This window comes from Somniosus microcephalus, chromosome 12, assembly GCF_052327205.1.
Source record: "Somniosus microcephalus isolate GS21.2 chromosome 12, FLI_Smic_1.0, whole genome shotgun sequence".
Lineage (NCBI taxonomy): Eukaryota > Metazoa > Chordata > Chondrichthyes > Squaliformes > Somniosidae > Somniosus > Somniosus microcephalus.
The window spans coordinates 5,498,126-5,513,281 of NC_140998.1; the positions used below are offsets into that span (position 1 = coordinate 5,498,126).

A 15,156-nucleotide genomic window follows, 5' to 3' on the forward strand; every position below is an offset into this window, starting at 1 on the left:
TTGCGAGGCAAACAAAATAGCCGAGGAGAAAAAGGCATCGGTATTGCTAAATTTAATGGGCGCAAGAACGTATGGCCTATTGCGGGACCTGATTACTCCAGCCAAACCGAAGGCGAAGAGTTTTAACGAAATTGTTGCTATCCTACAGGAACACCTAAATCCTACACCGCTGCTGATAGCAGAAAGATTTAAATTCCACAGGAGAAATCAGCATAAAAATGAGAGCAATGCTGATTACCTTACGGAACTATGCAAGCTATCAAAGCACTGCCAGTTCGGAGCAGGACTGGCAGATACCTTACGGGACAAATTTGTCTGTGGACTCCTGAGTGAAGGAACCCAGAAGAGGTTACTCTCAGAGAAAGAGCTGACGCTAGATAAGGCTTTCAGCGTGGCAGTATCGTACGAAGCAGCAGCAAGGGGAGCTGCGGAAATACAACAAAAGCCACAGGAATACGGCACCCACAAAATGACACGGGGATTTGCAAAATGTTATCGCTGCGGCAGAACAAACCATGACCAGAAGGACTGCTGGTCCAAGGACAAAATATGCAGGCAATGCAGAAAGATGGGACACATTGCACGAGTTTGCAGGTCTGAGAAGAAGACCAACGACAATAAAAAGGCTACTAAGGAACCGTACAGGAAAGTACAAAAGATGACGGACAGTAGTTCCGAAGACCAGATGAGCGATAGTGAATCCGGGAACAAGAGACTAAGCTGTCTCAAACTTCACAACGTAATCGCAAAAGAGGATCACCGAACCATTTGGGTGACCCTCGCGATAGCAGGGTCCCAAGTCAAAATGGAATTGGATACAGGATCAGCGCTAACCATCATGAATCGATGAGACTACGAGCAGCTATTCTCACACATACCCTTGAGAGAGACATCCATTGTCTTGAGGACGTATACGGGGCAAAAAGTATACCCCAGAGGAAAAATAAGGGTGCCTGTCGAATACAACGGCAAGAAAATACGGAAATTGTATCTCTACATTCTGCAAGATGGTGGACCACCGTTATTGGGACGTGAATGGATCAGAAAGATAAGTTTAGACTGGCACTCCATTCAGGCACTGACGGTGGCTGGTAAAAAGGATGACGACGTCACTCCTGGACGATTGTCAACAATCTTAGCTGACGCCAAAGAGGTATTTCAACAAGAACTGGGCACTCTTAAAGGCATAACCGCCTCGATAAAAATAGAGGAGAATGCAATTCCCAAGTTTTTCAAAGCAAGACCGGTACCATATGCAATTCGCCCAGCCGCCGAGGCAGAGCTGGAGAATCTGGAGAATGCAGGCGTGTTATCTAAGGTAGACTGGAGCGAGTGGGCGACACCCATCGTTCCTGTCATGAAGAAAACGTTAAACAATAAGTCTGAGGAGCCAAGGAAGGTTCGCATCTGTGGGGACTTCAAGGTGACAGTGAACCCAGTCCTTCACACAGTACAATATCCTCTTCCAAGGATAGAAGATATCTTCGCCTCACTGTCTGGAGGGAAGCGTTTTACAAAAATTGACCTAGCACAAGCATATTTGCAGATGGAGGTTGAAGAATCCTCTAGGAAGTATCTCACGATAAACACTCACAAAGGTCTTTACCAGTATAATCGACTGGTATTCGGAGTAGCATCAGCTCCGGCGATATGGCAAAGAGCGATGGAACAAGTCCTGCAAGGGATTCCGGGGACTCAGTGTTACTTGGACGACATCCAATGACAGGTGAAGATGACAGTGAACACCTTGCCAACCTAGAGCAGGTGCTCACTAGACTACGTGAACATGGGCTACGAGCCAATCGCCCCAAGTGCGAGTTTTTTAAGAAACAGATATCGTATTGTGGCCACGTGATTGATGAAGAGGGGTTGCATAAGTCCCCTGACAAAATTGAAGCGGTAGTTAAGGCTCCAGCGCCTGAAAATGTGTCGCAACTGCGGTCATTCCTCGGATTGGTGAATTACTACCATAAGTTTTTGCCGAATTTGTCCACAATTCTGCATCCACTGAATGCCCTACTACGAACGGGAGTAGCATGGAAATGGAGCGATGAATGTAAGCGGGCCTTTCAGAAGAGTAAGGACCTAATCACTTCAAGAGAAGTATTGGCTCACTACAACCCATCACTACCGATAAGACTGGCGTGTGATGCGTCTCCCTACGGCATTGGGGCGGTACTGTCACATAAATTCCTTGATGGTTCTGAGAGGCCGATAGCTTTTGCGTCACGCTCGTTAACTTCAGCCGAGCGTAACTACGCCCAGATTGACAGAGAGGCCCTCAGCCTGGTGTGGGGGGTGAAGAAGTTCAATCACTACCTGCACGGTCAGAAATTTACTCTACTAACTGATCATCAACCTCTCGTCTCCATTTTCAACCCTCAGAAGGGTGTACCGATAATGACGGCACAACGGCTACAGAGGTGGTCCCTTTTCCTAGGGGCACACCAATATGACATCGAGTACAAAGGAACTAAACAGCATGGGAATGCTGATGGGTTGTCGCGCCTACCGTTGCCGACGGTGGAAGAAGAACTGGCAGTGGATCCAGTGGAGTTATTCCACTCGACTATTGTCGAATGTCTCCCTGTGACGAATGCAAACATAGAAAAGGAAACACGAAATGACCCGACACTCTCCTGGGTCTATGATTTAACAGCGAAGGGATGGCCAGCACATGGCGAACCACTGTTGCCAGCATTCTCGCCGAGAAGAGAACAGCTGTCAGTGTGCAGAGGAACCTTGATGTGTGGATCCAGAGTAGTAATTCCACCCAAATTGAAGGATAGAGTGCTCAATGAGCTTCATGAGGGTCATCTGGGAGGGGTAAAAATGAAGAACTTAGCCAGAGCGTTTGTGTGGTGGCCGGGAATCGATAGAGAAATCGAAGAGATGACCAAGAGCTGTACAGGATGCCAGAAGGTCCAAAACGCCCCACCACAAGCCCCTCTACATCCATGGGAGTGGCCCTCATCTCCATGGCAAAGGGTGCACATTGATTTTGCTGGTCCCTTTATGGACTCGATGTTTTTAATTGCGGTGGATGCACATTCAAAGTGGCCAGAGGTAATAAAAATGTCCTCAACCACCACAGAAAAAACTATCACAGTCTTACGAACCATATTCGCCAGGAATGGGCTGCCTGAACAGATTTGCTCTGATAATGGACCACAGTTTGTGTCTGAAGAGTTCCGGAGGTTCTTAAAGAACAATGGTGTTAAGCATTACACATCCGCCCCATATCATCCAGCCACTAATGGATTGGCCGAGAGGTTTGTTCAAACATTCAAGAAGGCTATCAAGGCAATGCGTAATGAAGATATACCCCTACAACACAAGGTGGATAACTTCTTGTTTGCCTACCGGAATGCGACACATGCGGTTACCAACTAAACTCCAGCCATGATGTTCTTCAATCGAAGACTACAATGCCGCTTGGATTTGGTTAAGCCAAACGTCAGAAGAGATGTGGAGAACAGGCAGTTTCAGAATATGAATGAAAGGCCGACCAGGAGTTTTAAGATAGGTCAACCAGTTTTGGCCCGGGACTACCGCACAGAGAAATGGCAGCCAGGAACGATCTATACACGGCAAGGACCTCTAATGTATACCGTGGACGTTGGAGAGAGCATTGTAAGACGCCATGCTGACCAGATTCTAGAGTCACTGGAAAACCTCAACTCCACACCACGATCTGATACACCTGGTGATGAAACCGAAGTACCAATTGCATCTACCGTAGAATCGGTGATATTGGAAGCAGACGAACCAAACAACGACATTGATCCCGACTCAACCTTGCCAGAAGAACCTGATATCCCAAAGAGGCGTTATCCAGACAGAATCAGGAAGCTTCCTCAAAGACTGAACTTATAATTGCTTAACTTCAGCTAATGTATCTAGCAACCGTAATTGTAATTAGTTATTATTTAGTTGTTAAATGAATGTTATGTATCGTTTATCTAAAAGGGGAGGAATTGTTGTGTATGTCCCTTTAAGGGAATAACTGGCCTCAGACTGCAGTACCGGCAGCGACCACCCCTGTATAAAAGGCCCTAGCAGGCTTCTGTAGTTTCAGTTTCCAGATTGTCTCCATTCAGTAAAGACTTGTTAAACCAACTCCTGCATTCTGTGTCTCCATTAACACACGGATTTAATATTAGCCACATTTGTGTCCCTGCTGCCACTGCCCCTTTAATCCCATGGGCTTCAATTTTGTGAACAAGTCTCTCATCCCTATTGAGTAGGGCTGAGCCTAGTACGGGGCATTCCCTTATTCCTGTATCGCGAGAGGCTTCCTCTCCTGAAGGTGCCAATGCTTACTGCAATATAGTTACCAAGTCAGTTACCAAGATCGGCTCAAAGAGCTGGTTCTCGAAACTTTACAGCTTAGGGGTGAATTGATTGAGGTTTATATGATGATGAAAGGAATCGATTGTGTTTGTGTAGACAGTTCGTCTCAACTAAATAGGTTAGGGAGGACCATGGCTCACAATCTCATTATGTAAGGCCGGAACTAGGTCAGAGGTTTGGAGGTTTTCTCAGAGAATAGTGGACCTGTGGAATAGGCTGCCGACTCACGCTATGAACGCTGATTCACTGAATTCCTTTAAGCGCGAGTTGGACCTGGTTCTGGCTGGGAAATTTCCCCCCCAGCTCTCTCTCTCCTCCCGCCCCCACCGGGTTCTACCTCCACTCCTGATCCTTACCGGGGTACGAGACCCACGAGCACCGATCACAGCCCCGCACCCCCACCCAAGTGGCCAGTCTCCCCGCCCGAGTCCGGGCAGAGCGTGTGGGCAGAATATTAGAACATGGGAAGCAGCAAAGCCGAGGCCGACCTTGCTCTCCCCGACCCTGCGCTCCCTGACCCCGCGCCCCCCGACCCCGCGCCCCCGACCCCGCGCCCCCGACCCCGCGCCCCCGACCCTGCGCCCCCGACCCTGCGCCCCCCGACCCTGCTCTCCCCGACCCCGCGCCCCCAACCCCGCGCCCCCCGACCCCGCACCCCTCAACCCTGCTCTCCCCGACCCCGCACCCCCCGACCCTGCACCCCCCGACCCCGCACCCCCCAACCCTGCTCTCCCCGACCCCGCGCCCCCGACCCCGCGCTCCCCGACCCCGCGCCCCCGACCCCGCGCCCCCCGACCCCGCGCTCCCCGACCCCGCGCCCCCCCGACCCCGCGCTCCCCGACCCCGCGCCCCCGAACCCGCGCTCCCCGACCCCGCGCCCCGCGGCCCCGCACCCCCCGACCCTACACTCCCTGCGCTCCCCGACCCCGCGCTCCCCGACCCCGCGCCCCCCAACTCTGCGCCCCCCCGACCCTGCACCCCCCGACCCCGCGCCCCCTGAACCTGCTCCCCGACGCTGCGCCCCCCGACCCCGCGCCTCCCACGCCCCCGCACCCCCCGACCTTGCAGTCCCCGACCCTGCACTCCCCGACCCCACACCCCCCGACCCCGCACCCCCCGACCCCACACCCCCCGACCCCGCACTCCCTGCACCCCCCGACCCTGCATTCCCCGACTCCGCACTCCCGACCCCGCATCCCCCGACCCCGCACCCCCCGACCCCGCACCCCCCGACCCTGCTCTCCCCGCACTGAGACCCGCCTCCCCGAGGCGGGAAGGGGATTAGTGCCAATTAACTGCCTGTTAACAGGCAGTTTTTAGCCTAATCCCTATTTTTATTGCTGAAGTGTGGGATTCCCGACGGCTCCAAACCACGCCAAGTTAGCGAGGCGGGCCGTCGGGCTGAAGGGCTTGGAGGGGTCGAGATGTCCGGTGTTCAGGTGAGTGATGGGTGCATGAGTGCAGAGGTAAGTGTGTTTGGTCTGTACAGTTCAACTGCCCCATTTGTGGCAGGGGCAGGCAGCTCTTTGGCACTTACTTGACTAAGCGAGGCGTGTCATCTGCCCATCCTCCCTGCCGGCGCGCGGGTTTGCTCGGGGGACCCTGCAACAGACGCAAAACAGTTTGATTAGGTCAGATCCCCACCAACAGAACACAGTGCAGCATCAACCAGTGCCCCGTGAACTGTACCCCAAGGGGTGTGAGTGTCTGTGGAACTATACCTCAGTGAGAGTCAGTGTCTGTTGAACTGTACCCCAATGAGAGTTAATGTCTGTGGAACTGTACCCCAGTGAGAGTCAGTGTCTGTGGAACTGTACCCCAGTGAGAGTCAGTGTCTGTGGAACTGTACCCCAGTGAGAGTCAGTGTCTGTGGAACTGTACCCCAGTGAGAGTCAGTGTCTGTGGAACTGTACCCCAGTGAGAGTCAGTGCCTGTGGAACTGTACCCCAGTGAGAGTCAGTGTCTGTGGAACTATACCCCAGTGAGAATCAGTGCCTGTGGAACTGTACCCCAGTGAGAGTCCGTGTCTGTGGAACTGTACCCCAGTGAGAGTCAGTGTCTGTGGAACTGTACCCCAGTGAGAGTCAGTGTCTGTGGAACTGTACCCCAGTGAGAGTCAGTGTCTGTGGAACTGTACCCCAGTGAGAGTCCGTGTCTGTGGAACTGTACCTCAGTGAGAGTCCGTGTCTGTGGAACTGTACCCCAGTGAGAGTCCGTGTCTGTGGAACTGTACCTCAGTGAGAGTCCGTGTCTGTGGAACTGTACCCCAGTGAGAGTCAGTGTCTGTGGAACTGTACCCCAGTGAGAGTCAGTGTCTGTGGAACTGTACCCCAGTGAGAGTCAGTGTCTGTGGAACTGTACCTCAGTGAGAGTCAGTGTCTGTGGAACTGTAGCCCAGTGAGAGTCAGTGTCTGTGGAACTGTACCCCAGTGAGAGTCAGTGCCTGTGGAACTGTACCCCAGTGAGAGTCAGTGTCTGTGGAACTGTACCCCAGTGAGAGTCAGTGTCTGTGGAACTGTACCCCAGTGAGAGTCAGTGTCTGTGGAACTATACCCCAGTGAGAGTCAGTGTCTGTAGATCTGTACCCCAGTGAGAGTCAGTGTCTGTGGAACTGTACCCCAGTGAGAGTCAGTGTCTGTAGATCTGTACCCCAGTGAGAGTCAGTGTCTGTGGAACTGTACCCCAGTGAGAGTCAGTGTCTGTAGATCTGTACCCCAGTGAGAGTCAGAGCTTTCGGAAGAGGAAAGCAGTAAGTTGCAGAGTAAAGATTTAATACTTTGTTCTTACAGAAGGGGACTCTCTCGATTCATAAAACTATTTGATTTTCTTCTATTTAATTTTCAAAAATAAACTCCGTAGGAATGCTGAGAGATCACGTTGCTTAAAATAAGAGATGACTAATGGGAGTGTGGGAAAAAAGCTGACGGGAGTCCGAGGACACATTCTCTTCCTGAGAATCTCTGAGTTGGCACAGAGACAGTCGGAATGAACCCGACCCCAGCCTGCCCAAGATAGGCCTTTTACCAATCGAGGCCAAATCCAAGCAGAGAGAAGGCAATGCAGCTCCAACACAGAGACCACAGGACAGAGACACACGACTGCAGGTATGTGTGTGTGCCTGCACGTGTGAGTCTGCATGCGTGTGTGCCCGCATGTGTGCACGTGTGTATACTTCTGCACGCTCACATCGACATGTGAGCACACATGTGCTTCTCTCCCTCTGCTGCAAGTGTGGATTATGGCACAACACACACACAAGGGTCAGGTGATGTATCGAGAAAAGTCAATGCAATGGAGCAGTGTAGCAATTTGAGTAAAGATAAACAGACTGTGACAGGAAGGGACAGAGGCCTAGAAATTCAGTATAGCCACTTTTGGGGCGGAAAAGTCGGGCGGCCGCTAAAGTTTGCGCCCGGCGCAAAGTCGAGGCCACTTCGCCGATATTCAGTAGCTTCGCCCTAAGAGTTTGCTCGAGCGCTAAAACTGGCGTTACACAACTATCTTTAGGCGCAAAGCCGGCGGTGCTGAGCTAAACCGCCGAGGCCGGGCGCAGCGCAGGTGTGGTCATTTCTTGATTGACAGCAGACACCCTGGCGCCGGCCAGCTCTTACAGGGGGAAGGGTCGAGTTCGTCTGCTGCCACGCCCTGGACACTGCAGCCCTCCAGCTAGGCCTAAACACTGCTGCTGAACAGAAATAGCGCCGGGAAAGATGCAGAAGGCCCGTGAACGAGCGCAGCGCTTCACTGGCCATGATTTGAGGGTGCTGGTTAGGGCTTTGGAGAGGAGACGCAAACTCTTGTTCCTGGACAGTGGCAAGAAGCCTGCCACCAGCGTCTACAGGAAAGCCTGGAGGGAGGTCGCCCACAGGGTCACATCCAACAGCGAGGTCCCCAGGACTGGTGTCCAATGCCGGAAAAAGTTCAATGACCTCACAAGGATTGTCAGGGTGAGTCCCCTTTCCAGTGTCCTCCTCATCCTTGCATGTGCACCTCACATTATGGGCAAAGGGACCTAAAAGCCCTCATGGCCAGCCCTCATCCAGCAGCTATGGGACTGGCATGAACATCAATTGCACATTCTGCACTTTACACACTGGCCAAGCTATTCGACCATGGGAGGCAGTGCACACAAGATCAGGGCACCACACTGGCCAAGCTATTCGACCATGGGAGGCAGTGCACACAAGATCAGGGCACCACACTGTACTTAGAGGCCGTCCTTTCTCTTGCAGGCCAAGCTGGCACACAATCAGAAGAGCCGGACTGTGACCGGGGGAGGCCGTCCCCAGATCCAGCAGCTCAGTGCCCTGGAAGAGCGCGTGGGTAGCCTCATGGGTGCCCGGGTGATTGGCCCCGTTGCATCTGGAGATGCCGACCCTGTTCTGGGCACCAATGGTAAGGACATCACCTTTTGGACCTCTCTCGTCCCACTTGCACTTCAGATCTACATCCTTTGCCACTGTCCGACCAATGCGCTGAATGCCACCACTCATGCCTCCCTCGCTGACGCTCTCTCCTCACTCTAAAGCTACTCTTGTGCCTTCCTGCTTTCAGATGGTGAGGAGGAGGTCCCTGAAGCTGCCAGTGACAGCCCCTCGGAAGAGGAGGAGGAGGAGGAGGAAGAGGAAGAGGAAAGCGGCCCATCAGGGGAACCCTCAGCCGCGCCAGGGGATGCCAATGGAGGGGACATGTCTTCCCTGGAGGAGAGCCAGGGGGAAGTGTCGGAGGGGAGTGTAGCTCCTGTGCCCAGTGGCGTGCAGCAACGCGGGAAGGGTCGGGCAGCTCGGCGGCCTTCTTCCCAGAGGGGGGAAGGGTCGCAGGGGAGTGTAGTTCCTGGGCCCAGTGGCATCCAGCAACGCGGGAAGGGTCGGGCAGCTCGGCGGCCTTCTCCCCAGAGGGAGAGTCCGGCCTCCAGTCCGGAGACGGTCCTCGCCAAGGAGGTGCGCCTCCTCGATCAAATGTCCGTGGACTCGGATCGCCGGCACACCGAGTTCATGGGGGTTGTGGCACGGTTGCCTGAGGCCATCGAGTCCCTGGCTCATAGTGTGGCCGATTTCGGGGCCTCACAGGCCAGGAGTTTCGAGCAATTCGAAGCAGCACAGGCCGCGAGTCGGGCCGAATTCGGGGCAGCACAGGCAGCGAGTTGGGCGGAATTTGGGGCAGAACAGTCCGCGAGTCGCCAGGTGATCAGTGGTGCCGTGCAGTCACTGGCTGGTCTGATGCGGGCACAGACCAGGGCAGTACTGGCACTCACTGCTGCCACACTCGCTGTGTCAGCCAGGCATCGCCAGGGCACCCGCCGCGCTGCAGCAGCACAGCGGTCTGTCCTTCAGCAGATTGCTGCGCATGCTGCAGTGCTGGCCCGGGCGAGTGCCAGTGTCTCAGGCAAGCAGCGAGCGCCTGCCATCAGCCAGCTTGCCCCCATTCCTGCAGTCGCCACTGCCACTCCCCCAGTGGAGCTGCGACGAGCTGCTGGAGAGACTGATGCTGCCCAGCCACAGCTGCAGCAGTCACCAGCCGGCCCCTCGAGGCCCAGAGCTCGTCAAGGCCGACCCCCAAGGGCATCTGCCGTCACGCCATGTGCCCCTCAGGAGCCTTCCCCCAGCCTTGCAGCAGCCACTGGGCACACTTTGAGGAGGAGCAGCAGGGCGGCCAGGGGCCGCAAAAGGCTGGACAAGGAATCGCCCTCGCGGGCCACAAAGTAGAGGGTGTGGGCAAATGTGTTTTTATATGGGGATGGTTGTTTTTATATGGGGATGGTTGTTTTTATATGGGGATGGTTGTTTTTATATGGGGATGGTTGTTTTTATATGGGGATGATTGTTTTGTTTATGGGGATGGTTGTTTTGGTAAGGCCGAGGATGAAGGCCATTTTTGTGGAAATGTTTTGTTATTCCTCCCCAGGTTGTGGGAGTGAGTCATGTGTGTGACTGTTTTTTGGGGGTGTTGTCTGTTTTTGGGTTTCATGTGGGAAGGGCCCTGAATTTGTTCAATAAAGCATTTTATTTATTCAGCTTGTCCATGTTTGATGTTTGAAGTGGTTGTTGCCTTAACCGGCTGAGGGCTTGCGGAGCGGCTGCATTCAGGTCCCTTCATTGCCACAAGCCATTCCCTGACAGGGGGCCTAGAAGTGACGTTCAATAAGCCGCCGAAGGGCGGCCCTTGGACCTTGTGCCTCCCTCCTGGGCTGGTACTCCTCCTCCTCCTCCTCCTCCTCCTCATGGTCCTCCTGCTCGTCCTCCTGAGGTGGTGCTCCAGCGTGAGGTGGCAGTGCCTGAGTCCTGCGGATAGCCAGGTTGTGCAGCATGCAGCAAACGACCACGACCTGGGAGACTCCGGCGAATACTGCAGAGATCCGCCGGAACGATCCAGGCAGCGGAACCGTTGCTTGAGGACGCCAATCGTTTGTTCTATGATGTTCCTAGTGGCTTGATGGCTTTCGTTGTATGCCTCCTCAGCAGGGGTCCTGGGCGCGCGGAGCGGGGTCATGAGCCAGGTACACAAAGGATAGCCTTTGTCCCCGATAAGCCATCCTCTTGGGGGAGGCTGTGCCTGGAACATGTCAGCCACAGTAATCTGTCGCAGGATAAATGCATCGTGGCTGCTGCCTGGAAAGCGGGCATTGACAGCTAGGATGCGCTGCCTGTGGTCACACACCAGCTGTACATTGAGGGAATGGGAGCCCTTCCGGTTGCGGTAATCCTCGGCATTGTCGATAGGTGCCCGCAAAGCCACATGCGTGCAGTCAATGGCGCCCTGCACCATGGGGAAGTCCGCAATCCTTGCAAATCCGACTGCACGCTGCTGCTGCCTCTCCAGGGTCATGGGGAAGGAGATGAATTGGTGTCTCCTTCTGAAAAGGGCATTGGTCACCTGGCGGATGCCGCAATGCACGGCGAACTGGGATATGTTAGCAATGTCCCCAGCAGCGGCTTGGAAGGAGCCGCTTGCATAGAAGTTCAGAGCCACCGTGACCTTCACTTCCACCGACAGAGACGTCCTGCACCTCAGCTGTGGACGCAGATCTCTGTGAAGCAGCTGGCAGATCTCTGCAACCACCTCCCTTCTGAAGCGCAGCCTCCTAACACACTGCACGGCAGTCATGGTGAGATAGGACACCTGCTGGCGGTATTCCGAGTGGGTAAGGCCTACGTTGCCGACGCCTGTTGCCCCCTCTGCGTCTAGCCAGGGCTGCCCCTCTCACACAGCGTCTGCGAGCCCTTCGCACATAATGCTGAAACTGAGGGTTGGCACCCCATGCAGCCCCCATAATATACTGGCAAACAATGACATCACAATGAAGGCGAATTGCCAAGCTCTGGCCTGAAGCCAAAAATACCTCTCCTATGTTGGGCCAAAGCAGTAAGCTCTCTTCCTTGGTCTCTGTCCATAAATCCGTTGCACAAGAGTGATTGCTGCAAAATGGCTGGCCTTTACAGTTCAGGGTAAGTGCCCTTTAATTTGCGCTCCCCGCGGCCCGCATGGCCTCTGCTGCATTCCATTTCACAGTTCTTAGGAGCGCCACGCCCACATTGGGCGGGCGCGACTGAAGTTCCGGATTGGGGCGCACAAAGGGCGTTGCACGAGGAAATGACGTCATAATCTGCGCGTGCAGCTGAGCGCGCGCAAACACTTTGCGCCGGCGCTAAATGTCTACTGAAGTTGGGCGTAGGTGCAGATCGCGCTGCGCCCGGCCGCTAAGTGCCTAGCGCTCGAGATCTACTCCTCCTAAGGCGCTAACGGCTGGCGCACGCAACTGAATTTCTAGGCCAGAGAGTTTAACGGTAAAAGTGCAGCAGCGAATAAGATGAAAGCAGGGAATATTGGTAAAATGTTAAAATTAAAGGCTCTTTATCTGAATACATGAAGCATTTGTAACAAGACAGATGAATTAGTGGCACAAATAAAGATAAATGGTTTTGATATAATAGTCATTACAGAGACGTGGTTGCAAGGTGACCAAGTTTGGGAATTAAATATTTCCGGGTACCTGACGTTTCGAAAAGACAGGCAGAATGGAAAAGGAGGGAGAGTAGCCCTGATAATAAAGGATGTCATAAGGACAGTAGTGAGAAAGAATCTTGGCTCGGAAGATCAGGAAGTAGAATCAATATCAATCAATCAATCAATCAACTTTATTGTCATTGTTAGTGCACAAGTGCAGTACAACGAAATGTAGGCTTGCGGCTCCCGAGAGTGTACATTTAGATTAAGACATTTAAACATTCAACATTCATTTGGCTTGTAATACATTAACATAAACATAACCATAATAAAGTGCATTGGCAGATGTGCAGGCTTTAGAGTTTATTTGTGGAGTTCAGTAGGATGACAGCCCTGGGAAAGAAGCTGTTCCTAAATCTGGTCGTTCGGGTGCGAATGCATCTGTAGCGTCTCCCAGATGGCAGGAGGGTGAACAGACTGTGGGTGGGGTGGGTAGGGTCTTTGATGATGGTCCGTGACCTCTGTAAACAGCGTTTCTGGTATATGTGCTCTATGGTCGGTAGCTGGGTGCCGGTAATGCGTTGGGCAGTTTTGACTACCCGCTGCAGGGCTTTCCGGTCATAGTAGCTACAGCTGCCATACCATACTGTGATACAGTTCGTCAGGATGCTCTCTATTGTGCAGCGGTCAAAGTTAGAGAGGATCAGGGGTGACAGGTTACATCCCTTCAGCCTCCTTAGGAAATATAGGCGCTGCTGGGCCTTCTTCACCAGAGAGGAGGTATTGAGGGACCAGGAGAGGTCTTCCGTGATGTGGACTCCGAGGAACTTAAAGCTGTCCACCCTTTCCACCACAGCCCCATTGATGTGGATGGGGGTGTGACTTCCGCCTTTAGACTTCCTGAAGTCCACAATGATTTCTTTGGTTTTCTTGATGTTGAGGGCCAGGTTGTTATCGGCGCACCACTTCACGAGATGCTGGACCTCCTCCCTGTAGGCTGACTCATCGTTGTTGGTGATCTGGCCTACTACCGTGGTATCATCCGCAAACTTGATGATGGTGTTGGAACCATGAACAGCCACACAGTCGTGGGTGAAGAGGGAGTAGAGGAGGGGGCTCAGCACACATCCTTGTGGGGCCCCCGTGTTCAGGGTCAGGTGGGGTGGGGGGGGAGGTGTGGTTACCTAATTTGACAGACTGGGGTCTGTTTGTTAGGAAGTCCAGGGTCCAGTTGCAGAGGGAAGTGTTCAGGCCAAGAGATTGGAGTTTGGTGGCCAGCTTGTTGGGGACGATAGTGTTGAATGCTGAGCTGTAGTCTATGAACAGCATTCTGATGTAGGTCTCTTTACCGTCTAAGTGATTTAGTGCAGAGTGTAGAGCAGTTGTGATTGCATCCTCCGTTGATCTATTTGCACGATAGGCAAACTGGTGTTGGTCAAGAGAGGCGGGAACACTGGCTTTGATGTGAGCCAGGACCAGTCTCTCGAAACACTTCATTATGATGGGTGTGAGTGCAACAGGCCGATAGTCGTTCAGACACGTCACAGCCGTTTGTTTTGGCACAGGAATAATGGTAGCGGTCTTGAAGCATGTAGGGACTACTGCCTGGGCCAATGACAGATTGAAGATGGCGGTGAAGACATCAGCCAGCTGATCAGCACATTCCTTGAGTACCCGTCCAGGGATGCTATCAGGTCCAGCAGCCTTACGTGTGTTCACTCTGCGTAGAACACCCCTTACGTCGGAGGTCGACAGAGTGAGCACCTGGTCTTCCGGGGGTGGCAAGGCTTTGGTAGCCGGCTCCCTGTTGTCCCTGTCAAAGCGTGCGTAGAAGTTGTTAAGCTCCTCCGGAAGGGAGGCATCGCTGACCGGGGGGCTGGTGTTTTTACTCTTGTAGTCAGTGATTGACTGGATGCCTTGCCACATGCGCCGGGGGTCCGAGTTGTTGCGGAAGTGATCCTCTATCCGCAGTGTCTGTTTCCTTTTTGCAGTCCTGATACCCTTTTTTAGGTTGGTCCTAGCTGCACTGTAAGCCGCCGCGTCGCCAGATTTAAATGCTGCGTTGCGTGCTTTCAACAGCGAGCGGACCTCCCCGTTCATCCAGGGTTTCTGGTTGGGGTATGTCCTGATATTTTTATGGGTCGTGACGACCTCGACGCAACTGTTAATGTAGAATAGCACTGTGGATGTGTATGCCTCGATGTCATTATGGGCAAACATGCTCCACTCAGTGCGTTCGAAGCAATCCTGAAGCTCCGAGACTGCCCCCTCTGGCCATACTTTCACTGATCTCACTGATGCTTTCACTCTTTTGATGAGCGGTTTGTATGCCGGGGCTAGAAACAGGGAGAGGTGGTCAGACTTCCCAAGGTGGGGGCAGGGAATGGCCTTATAAGCATCTACGATGCTCATGTAGACTTGATCCAGTGTGTTCTCCCCTCTTGTGGGGCAGGAAACATTCTGGTGGAATTTCGGGAGTACAGATTTTAGGTTTATGTGATTGAAGTCCCCCGCGACAATAAAAGCTCCGTCTGGGTGCGCAGTTTGTTGTTCGCTGATGGCCCTGTAGAGGTCCTTCAGTGCTAGTTTGTCATTAGCGTGTGGTGGGATGTAGACCGCAGTGATGATAACAGCCGTGAATTCCCGAGGCAGGTAGAAGGGTCTGCACCTTACCATGAGGAATTCCAAATCAGCCGAGCAGGATCTATCGATTATGTCCGTGTTAGTGCACCAGGCATTGTTAGTGTAAATGCACAAACCGCCTCCCTTGCTCTTACCGGAGTCTGCAGTTCTGTCGGCGTGGAAGACCGTGCGTCCTTCTAGTTGGATGGTGGTGTCAGGGATGCTGTTGTTCAACCA

General features: G+C 53.4%; 1 protein-coding gene across 5 annotated transcripts in view; it reads right to left on the bottom strand.

The window, feature by feature from the left end:
* The window catches only part of ift43 (intraflagellar transport 43 homolog (Chlamydomonas)), a 269,145-nt gene that overhangs the window by 180,735 nt on the left and 73,254 nt on the right, over nt 1-15,156 (bottom strand). For all 5 annotated transcript variants that reach the window (XM_086002542.1, XM_086002538.1, XM_086002540.1 and 2 more), the window contains exon 3: nt 5,891-5,955. In XM_086002542.1, coding sequence (XP_085858668.1) covers nt 5,891-5,955 — 65 coding nt within the window. The remainder of the gene's footprint in view (nt 1-5,890; nt 5,956-15,156) is intronic.